Genomic DNA, 10816 nt, shown 5'->3' with positions numbered 1-10816 from the left:
CCATTCCTTATAGTTTTACATAAGGCTTGTTCCTCAACTATTTGAATTTTTTCAAAGTCCAAAAGGTGCCAGAATCCTCTGTGGTTCAATATCACTTCCTGGTTGTCCTGCAAATACAACGACGGCTGCATCCACTTTGGCACGTAGATTGGCACATGGACATTCACGGAAAGGAAACTGTAGTCCGTTCTCCCCATCACCCCCCATAAAAACTACATGTCCACAAACACCATGAAGCACCACCCCAGCCCTCCCACCAGGAACATGGTCACCTGCATGCTGTAGATGAACAGGTCGTTGAGCGCCCCGAAATCAAGGCGACGGTGTCCCAGCAGCAGCAGGATGACCGACAGCTTGTACTGCAGGCGCAGGAAGACGCGCACGCTGACGTACTGCAAGCAGAAGAGCGCGGACAGCGCCACCCACAGGAGGGAGGTCAGAAGGCTGCAGCCGAAGTAGAGCAGGAAGCGGAGGAAGCCGTACATGCAGCGGGAGCGCAGGTACAGGTCAAAGTTGTTGTACTTGGTGCGCACCAGCTGGGCGGTGCGTGCCGGCCCGCAGGCCGAGTGCATGCAGGTGGTGTGAGGGCCATGGAAGCTCCGCACCCGCCGAGGGATGGGGATCACAGGCATGAGTGGGCCAGTCGAGCCCCAGGCTTCAGCCGGGAGTCCCAGAGATAGGCCTCGTCCTCTGCTGCTTCCAGGGTGGGAATTAGCATCGTTGGCTAGGCCCGATGTCCCTCCCTGGCTCTTAGCACTTGACCCTAGGCGTAAAACGTGGGTTCATACACTATAGCAGGGATTCTGATTAGCTTTGAGTGTGGTTACTGTGGGCAACAGGGACCTGTTAAAAATACAGAGCATTAGTGTCCCATTTGCATGCTCAAATGCATACACTTAGTCCTAGTCAGATTATAGAACACACACACACACACACACACACACACACACACACACACACACACACACACACACACACACACAAACAAACAAATAAACAAAAACACACACCACCTCACATAATGATCTACAAGTAGACCTACACTAAAGCTGCAGTATCCTGCAGAATCTACATAACATCCTACATTACAGACATCATACATCTGGCCAATTATTCTGTGGTATTTGAAGGAAATGACTGATCAAACACATTGAGAATGAGATACATTGTAATAATTCAGACATCGCATGTTATATATTAAATATAAAATAAAAAATAAATATAGCCTACATACCGACAGCGTAAAAAGAAAAATTCGCTTGGAATTGTTGTTTCTAAAGCTTCCTTGCAGAATCAGTGGTCATCGATGCCCAGCAAACCTCTTCGTCCACATAATTGGAGTCTTTCAGTTCACACTGCCGCAAATTGCTGTATGCAACAGTCACAGATGTGTACAACTGATGATAACTAACAGACAAGGCAATCGCATTTCTGATTGATACAACGTTGCTGTGATGGAAACGGCTACACTGTCGCACTACATTTCAGTACGGCAGAGAGAGACCGGTGTTTACGACTTGTCGTAAAGATATTTCAGTCGTTCTGTATTACGACAGCTGAATATTTAAAGGAGTAGTGGCCCCACAACATATGGGTCAGGGTATTGTGATCCAACATAACTCCTATTCTTGTGAAATATTTGATTATGAACCTATTTCAGTCACATATGTGTGTACTGTCCTGCTTATAACTCAAAAAGCTCACACAGTCTTGAGAAATGGTGTAAACAGTGACATCTGTTTTTGTGCGTGGCTGTAAGCCAGCACCTAGGATAGCGTTTGTCCGGTTGTCACACCCTACCTCCCTCTGTTCAATGTTGACCTGCATTTCTCTGTTGGCACCACAAGAGGCAGTAGTCCCAGCACACCAAAATAAAGAAGGACACCAAAATCAACCCACTGATCTTCACTGCACAAGTGGAGTAGCGGTGAAAGCATTGGACTCCCACTTGGAAGATAAGGGTTCAAGACCCGATAGGGATGAGATGTGGTGACGACGAGAGAAAACTTGCTGCCTTCACGTCCTGTCGTCCTCTCTCCCTCGCTCACCCACACACACACAACACATGTACAGTAGGCTACTAGGGTTGCACTGTAAAAAAAAAAGAAAAAAAAAAAGAGAAAAAAGCTACTGTTATACAGCAAAAATAAATAACTAAAAAAAGTTTTTTAATATGTAAATAGTTTGTTTGTATTCCCCCCCCCCTCCCCTCCCCACCGCCATCTAGCTACTTCTAGCGACTTCTGGGACAGCCAATAGCTACTTCCCTTTCTGAAGAGTTGGCAACAATGCAAATCACTGTTACGGCCTGTGCCTTGAAAGCAAATTTGAACACCAGCCATCCATCCCGACAAATCTGTAGGCTTTGCTATTTTGTCATTCACAGGCAATCCTGCAAAGTCTACAACCACCAGCCTCTGTCCCAGGCTCTCTCCATCACCAGACTACCCCAAGCCTCTCCTCACCAGCCTCTGTCCCAGGCTCTCTCCATCACCAGACTGCCCCAAGCCTCTCCTCACCAGCCTCTGTCCCAGGCTCTCTCATCACCAGACTGCCCCAAGCCTCTCCTCCCCAGCCTCTGTCCCAGGCTCTCTCATCACCAGACTGCCCCAAGCCTCTCCTCCCCAGCCTCTGTCCCAGGCTCTCTCCATCACCAGACTGCCCCAAGCCTCTCCTCACCAGCCTCTGTCCCAGGCTCTCTCCTCACCAGACTGCCCCAAGCCTCTCCTCACCAGCCTCTCCTCCCCAGCCTCTGTCCCAGGCTCTCTCCATCACCAGACTGCCCCAAGCCTCTCCTCCCCAGCCTCACCATGCCAAAGTCATATGCCCTCTTTAATGAAATAATGTTAGATAAAAATGGTTGGTGTTTCACCACACCTCAGCACCATAACTTAAATACTGTAGGTGATGATTTTTTTTTTTAAAGAACAGGGTCGTACACAGAATTACATTTTCATGTATGTTAAAATGGAGCCAGTGCCGGCCCTGTCCATCTGGAGGCCCTTAGCAGGATATTATAAGATGATAATATAAGATGTCTTTGACGATTGGGTCTGTCTGTGTGTAGCCTATGTGTTTGTGCATGTAAATACTGCTTTGATGTTTGTGTGTGTTATGTCCGGCTGCAGTATATCCTCCTTGTTGTGTGTGTTTCTGTGTGTTTTGCCTTCTCCTTCAGTCAGAAGGTGATGTGTGTTCGCATCAGGGTAAACTTGCTCCAACCTCTCTCCAACTTTTCCCGCAGATCAAGCAACCTTCAGTGGGCAGATTTACGAGGTGGCCGAATGATTACATCCTGGCTATTTGTCAGCTGGCCAAACTGCAGCGAGGCAGACACGGCTCATGATGATAAATCATGTTTTGAAAAAGAGTTTATTATAGTCGTTAATGGTGTGCCGGATCGCTTTGCGCAGGATTTAAAGGTATATTATGCAAAATCTGAAAAACAAACCTTATAATACTTAATCAAACATGCATAAAGCTGTCAGATGTGCTGAATAAATTCTCCCAATTAACTTGCTCCTAGATTGTGATTGCTTTTACTAATTAAATCAACAGTGTAATAATTCGAGTGGCAGCCATGGATTGATGTCAGAATTGGGCATAGAGATAGAAGGAGTGATACGGAAGGCACTGGCCATGCTGATTAAAATGGGAGGGCATCTTTTTGGCTGGACCACAACAACGGAAAAACTGAAAAGGGTCTAGGCCTACCTGTGGGCTCACAGACTACACGACACACCCACTCTACTACACACCCCCTTTACTACACACCCACTCTACTACACACCCCCTGTACTACATGACATTACGTTACATTACATTACCTCTAGTTATTTAGCAGACGCTTTTATCAAAATCGACAACACACAACACAACACAAATACACAACATGACCCACACTACTTACCCTAACCTTAACCACTCGCTTTTTGGTACCTAAACGTATAACCACCGCTGATAAATATGGGCACAGGGTTCAAATGTTAAGAAGTTTAACGCAACATGTAAACCATAGATGATTGTTTTTTTTATCAGAAACTGGAAGTGTAATAAGGCATCGGGCGGCTCTGTGAAGAAGGTGTATCGTGTAGTAGGCATGTCCGTAGTAGTGGACCCACAGATAGACCTACCTGGAGAAGGAAAAACTCATCTTTCTCTCATCCAAGCTCGCTGTCCTTCCTCCAGGGGCAGTGAGCAGCTTTCAGCGCCTGGGGACCAAATGCTCAGTCCAGGTCCTGGGGGTTTGAGGGGATTCTACAGTTTAAATACAGTACACTTGTAAAGAATATGAAAGAATAATATTTAAGCAACACAACTGCTGATAGGCTTTTCAGCACCATGGTCAGCACCATGGATTTTACACATCATTTGCTCAAACCTCAGTCAGATAATTATTATTTTTTGTTGCAGCCAAGGATAGCAGGCAAATACACAGTTTAATATCCAATGATGTTGTTGGGTGTCCAGCCACATAGAGGTATAGCCTACATGTAATCCGTTACTCCCCAACCCTGGTTAAAGGCCTCATCTTCTCTCCTCCAAACATATTTCTGATCATTGTGGCCAAACATCTCATTTTTTGTTTCATTTGACACAACATTCCTCCAGAAGGCCTTTTCTTTGTCCATGTGATCAGCAGCAAACTTCAGTTGAGCCTTAAGGTGCTGGAGAAAGGGCTTCCTCGCACGGCAGCCTCTCAGTACATGAGGAGGACAAACACACGTTGTGTTCCAGAAGCTTCTAATTCATTGCAGACCTGCTTTTTGGTGGTCATTCCCAGCAAACACACAACGTCAGGGAGACGTTCAGATCACGTCTTAATAACTTCCGTCGGTCCTGAACCCCGTTTGTTCGTCTGCTGGACCCCTCAATATTCAAACGTCTGGCTTGGACCCCTCTAAGACGTCTGTGGACGTGCAGAATGGGTTCAATATCTGAACGTAAAAAAAACGTTCATTCTGGCTCCTAATTGGATGTCTTTGGACGTCCGGAAAAGACGAAAAAGACATCTAAAAGACATCTAAAAGACATCTTTTAGACGTGTCTTTGCTCAGTGGGTTGGTTGACTCTTCACCAATGTTCTCTCAGCAGCAGGTGATACTGTAGCTTGTGTTTTCTTCCTGATCGTGGCAGTGACACAACTGTGCCTTACACTTCATACACTTCAAACACTTCATACACTTCATACACTTCATACACTTCATACACTTCATACTTACAAACAATCGTTTACACAGTTGATCTTGGGACCTGTAGCTGCATTGAAATGGCTCCAAGTGACTTTCCTGACTTGTTCAAGGCAATGATCCGCTTTTTCAGATCCATGCTGAGCTCCTTTGACCTTCCCATTGTAGCGTTTGTGGCTGATGATTGTATCAAATGAGCCCTATTTAATTGGGCTCAGAGAAGTCATCAGCTGTAGTTAATCATAATCACTCACAAGATGCTAAGAGGTCATGCCACAAAGCTAATTTGATTGACACAACTTTCTACATCACCAAAATATTGCTGCTATTTTTGCAATGTTGCTGCATGTATATTATGTATGGGAGACGGCATTGAAAGCAATATCGAGTAGACTAGCCCACTGTACCCAGCCCACGTCAGAGACTGTTGTCAGCTGTCAGACTGTGAATGTTTTCAATTGCACCGTCGCAGACTGCTTTAGAAACCCAAGGACATGTTTTGAAAGAAGGCGCAAAGTCATGATTGTGTGGCTTTTCAAACCAGTGGTTACATAACTGTACTGAGGATGTTTATGTCTGCATGGGTGGGTGGGTGTTTGCACTGTGCTGTGCATATGGTTGATATGAAGAAAACAATTTAGAAAAGAAAAAATATTTGAGCATACGATACGAGGGTCTCGTCCCCCCCCCCCCATTTATTCACCAAATAAGCTACAATGTCTATATCTTGGTTGACAGAAAGTTAACTAAATTCATTTTCTCCAGTGTTCCCTTTTAGTTTGAACTAAATTAATGAATCACCTGAGAGCTCATATGAGAATGCTGATTTAGTCCCATGTAAAAAGATGACCAATTAGTCAGATGTCTCTGTCCTGTGTCAATGAATCGAATAGGTCCAGGTAGATCTGTAACAGCACCTTCACTGTAGTGTGTGTAGGCTGGACATTTATTTTCTGGTCCGGACTCTCTGGTAGCTTGAGCTGGTCACCTCCTCTCTGCTTTCTCTGTACCTTTGGAAGGTTCTGGCCTGGTCCTCTGACTGGTGATGGGACTGGGTATCGTCCCTGGACTGGTACCGGAGCTGGTCCTCATAGTGGGAGCTCTCTCTGCACCTCTCGGGGGATCTGGCCTGATCCTGAGAGTGTTGCTGGGACGGATATATAGACCGGTGATGGGGCTGTTCTTGGAACTGGAAGTCTCCCTGTAGTGCCTCTTTGGGGATCTCAGTTGATGCCAGGATCTGATCTGGGACCTGGGTTTCTCCCTGCAGAGCGTCTTGGGTGTTCTGACCCGGTCCTCAGACTCTCCCTGCACCTCTCTGGGGTCCTGGACTGGTCCCGAGACTGATACTGGGACTCGGACTGGGACTGGTGCTGGACGCTCTTCCTGAAGGTCATCCCGGGAGTTCTGGGCCAGTCCTGGGACTCGGACTGGGTCTGATCACGGTTCAGAGACTCCATTCTGGACCAGGTCTTATCGTCCTCCATCCTGGACCGGCGCTTATCCTTGGTCTCAAACTAATACTTGAAACTCTCACTGTAGGGTCTCATGGGAGTTCTGGACCTGTCCTGGGACTCGGACTGGGTCTTGCAGTGGATCTGGGAATGGATCTTGCAGCAAGTGCTGGACCGGGACTCGGTCCTAGACTTGGACCGGTGGCGGTAGTCAGAACGGCGGTCAAAGTATCTCTTTGAGTGGCCAAAAGAGTTCCTCTCTTCCTGCCCATCCCCCTCAAGATGTCTTTGCTGGCACTCAATGTTGGGGCCAGGCTGGGAACTACTGCTCCCAGTATCCTCTCTGCCTCTCTCTGGGCCCCGGACACGCTCTGCACATCCAGTTCTCTGTAGTGGAGGTTTCAGCCCCGTTCAGCTACAGTTGCCCCCATAGGATCAATCAAGCTCACTCACTCACTCACTCACTCACTCACTCACTCACTCACTCACTCACTCACTCACTCACTCACGACGTGACACCGGCCAACCTAAAGTCCCCCCCCCCTTTGGCTGTCGCCGGTTGGGGGATAATAACTAAAGCAGATAGGACGTCTTGGCCTAGGGCCTAGGGCCTCTCAGCCAATGAAAACGATGGGCCGGGGCTTTCAGCTAAACTGGCTTGGGAATGGTCAGGATGCGAGCTACAGTACACTCTGGTTTTCCTGTCCACATGGCAACGCTGAAAGCAGAGAACTTTTGAAAAACTCCTGCCAGGGTGGAGATATTTATGGACTCTGCCTTGGGTGTAGCCTATTTGTGTGGTTACCGGAGCTTATGGTATAATGACCTCAATTATGTAGTTATATAGTAAGTTATTGTATAGTAAAACGCAAGTTATTAAGACTTTAGACTATCCTATAGGCCTATTCCCACTAATGGCCCATCAGTCTAACAATAGGGAGGTAAAGTGAAAACCTACGCTCTCTGCTGGTTTGGTTTCAGAACAACTTGGGCTATCAGAATATGAAAGCTGCAATGATGTCACATGAACGTATAAATGGTTATATGACCATAAAGACACAAGAGAAAAACTACATGGAAACTGAATCTCACAAATTTGTATTGAAAACACACAAAGAAACTATTTGAAAAACAGTTGTAGCTTCTCAAAACAAAGTCTTGGCAATCAGGAAAGATAACCAACACTCTAGACAACTTAAAATAAAAAAAATATTCACATATTTACAATGAAAGTACACACGATTTTTATGTGGGAATTAGGAGTGCCATGTAAATTAAAATCTACATATTATTGATCAGATTTAGACTATTTTATTTTAATAGACTAGCATTTTGGTAGTGTTCTCTGGTGTGATCCAGGTCTGGGTGTGGCAGTGTTCTCTGGTCTGGTGTGATCCAGGTCTGGGTGTGGCAGGTTTCTCTGGTGTGATCCATGTCTCGGTGAGAGCAAGAAAGTTGAGGGACAGCGAGGATGCGTAGCCTGAGATAAACTCAGCTTTGGGCACCGCCGACTGGCAGTTTCAAAGTCCCCCTGTCACCATTTGCTCTCTATGAGTTGAGACAGTAGGATAGATGAGGTTAGAGGGGTTACGGAGTCTGGGGGTGACCCGGTGTCTGCGTGATTCCCAGAGAGGGGACACAACAGGAATACGATGTAAACACATAGCGATAACATAGTGTTAACAAAACAGGTACAGAAGTAAATGTAGACGTACTACTTTCCTGACTCAGTCTTTCTTGAAAAAGTCACTCTTGAATAAGTGGCCCGGTGCCTTTGGTCGCCCTAGCCTTTGTGTGACCGGAGGGAGATGTCGCCGTCTAGGGCAACAGTGTTTAAAGCCTGTTGTTGGAGCAGAATTAACTATCTATTGATTTGACCTGAAAAAAGAGAATGTATAAGGATAACCAGAAATATAAATGATGGAATATGGAATTATGAAGTTGAAATATGCCATTGAAATTATGCTATTATTTGTTATTGGAAGTATGAATTTAATTGAGCATGAATATTAATGTGGTATGGTTTGCTATGGTTTAGCCTACATTACTAACCTGAGTTGAATGTAGCCTACTTACCTGTAGGATTACTCCCTCTTGTGGCCGCTTCTATAGCCGCAATGTATCTACAGGGCGAAATACTAGCAGTTCAATGCCAATGGGACCTTTATTTTGAAATTACTTGAAAGAACTGGCGCTCCAGTCTGACGTCATGATCCGCTTCTGTCCAATCTGCGAGCGACCGGTTTGAACACGTGACTTTGTTTGGAAAGTTTGGTGCACTTGAAAAGGTGCAATGTGAACTCAAACCAAATCCAATCAAAAATGCAACAATTTTGTAACTTCACACAGATCCGGACCTTCAGATGTGAAGCAGCTTCAAAACAGCACTGATGACTAAGTGCACTTAGCACTACCTTAGGACCCTTTCACACCTACGGACTTTCAGACTTTCCAGTTTGATCAGAACCAAATTGACAGGTGTGAACCCTCCTTGACCACGGGGCGAGGATTATTATTATTATTTTTTAATAAAAACAAATGTGAAAGCGCCAAACGGTATTCTGGTTCGGACCTTGGTCTAGACCAGGGGTGCCCACACCTTTTCAGCTTGGGAGCTACTTTTAAAATGACCAAGTCCAAATGATCTACCTACATTAAAAATGCTAAACATATTTTTATATATATATATACACTGAGTATATCTTATGTTGGTATACCTTGCATACCTGCATGAACCCGTATGGCACAATACAACACAACATTTTTGGTCATTAGCCTACCTTACTCTGATGACTTGCACTGAATGGAATCAGCCAGGGTTGCATAGTCCGGGCAGTAGCTGCTGGTAGCCATCCTCAAGCAGGCTTCCAAATGATCATCAGTCATGGTGGAACGGTATTTGGACTTAATAATCTTCATGTGGGAAAAGGCTGACTCACATAAATAAGTGGAGCCAAATAATGCAGTCAAGAAGGTAGCACATTTCCTCATGTTTGGGTACTTTTCCTCTGTGAGTAAGTTCCAGAACTGTCCATGAGCCCTGGCCTTCAGCTGAATGTCAGCTTGTAGTGTCAACATCTCGTCCTCCACTCCAGACGGGTTCAGGTGAAACAGCGTTGCGATTTTTGATGCGAGTGAATCAACCTCAACATCTTCCTGAAATGGGTAGCACATAAATGTAGCGACTGGCTCGAGTACAGCAAAGTCTTGAAAGCGTTTGTCAAACTCTGATACAATTGTCCCAATCTGCTCTGCGAAACGCGCACTGTCAAGTTGCGCACAAGCCTTCTTTTGCATCTCCAACTCTGACGCAAGGTTTTGGAAGTTCGCCAAATCATGGCGCTGCAGTTTTGAGGACACATGTTGCAATTTTCGTTTGAAAGCATTAACTGAGCTAATCATATTGACCACGGTTTTGTCTTTTCCTTGCAGCTCTAAATTAAGATCATTCAACATGTTGGTCAGATCGGTTAAAAATGCCAAGTCTAGCAGCCACTGATCGTCATTTAGTTGGTTGTATTCTGCATGTTTAGTGACAAGGAGAAACTCTTTTATCTCCGGACAGAGCTCTCGGAACCTCTGCAGGAATTTCCCCCTACTAAGCCATCTCACAGTGTGTAGCAACAACTCAGAATGGTCGCAGTCGGCCTTCTCCAGATGCGAACGGAACAGTCGTCTTTGAAGAGATCTGGCTCGAATAGAACAGGCGATCTTCATTGCTAAATCCATTATTTATTATCTCAGACTGGCATACCTGTACGTCAATCAAGTGGCAAATGCCATAGTGAGGATGGATGATAGGCTAACTTTTTTTGGGGGGGCGGGGGGTGTTTATTTTTTTTTTTCAATGCCATGCGATCTACCCACACTACCTTTGCGATCGACCGGTCGATCGCGATCGACGTATTGGGCACCCCTGGTCTAGACCTTTAGGTGTTAAAGCGCCCTTAGTCCTGAGTTAACAGTCCGGAATAGTATTATATAGGCTATATTCTAATCACTATTTAGGCCTACCTGCATCTCACGTTCTCCTCATAGGGAAATACTGTCTGTAATTGGGGTGCCGAAAAAATGTCGTTCCGCACTTTCACCACTAGAGTGCGCTGTTTGTCCAGATTTACAATCCTTTCGACTCCACACTGGCAGTGACCCCCTGCCCTCGCAATGATGTAC

At 45.6% G+C, this 10816-nt stretch overlaps 1 protein-coding gene across 1 annotated transcript; it reads right to left on the bottom strand.

Moving 5' to 3' along the window:
- Window positions 1-212: 212 nt before the first annotated feature.
- tmem250 (transmembrane protein 250) lies at window positions 213-1446 on the bottom strand (the record flags this gene model as incomplete). Its single annotated transcript, XM_084441756.1, has 2 exons — window positions 1235-1446; window positions 213-843 (listed from the first exon to the last, which is right to left on the bottom strand). The coding sequence occupies exon 2, from the start codon at window positions 630-632 to the stop codon at window positions 213-215; it is 420 nt and encodes a 139-aa protein (XP_084297882.1). The 5' UTR covers window positions 633-843; window positions 1235-1446.
- Window positions 1447-10816: the final 9370 nt, after the last annotated feature.

Source organism: Borostomias antarcticus, assembly GCF_949987555.1.
Source record: "Borostomias antarcticus genome assembly, chromosome: 8".
Lineage (NCBI taxonomy): Eukaryota > Metazoa > Chordata > Actinopteri > Stomiiformes > Stomiidae > Borostomias > Borostomias antarcticus.
This window is presented reverse-complemented; position numbering and strand designations above follow the sequence as displayed.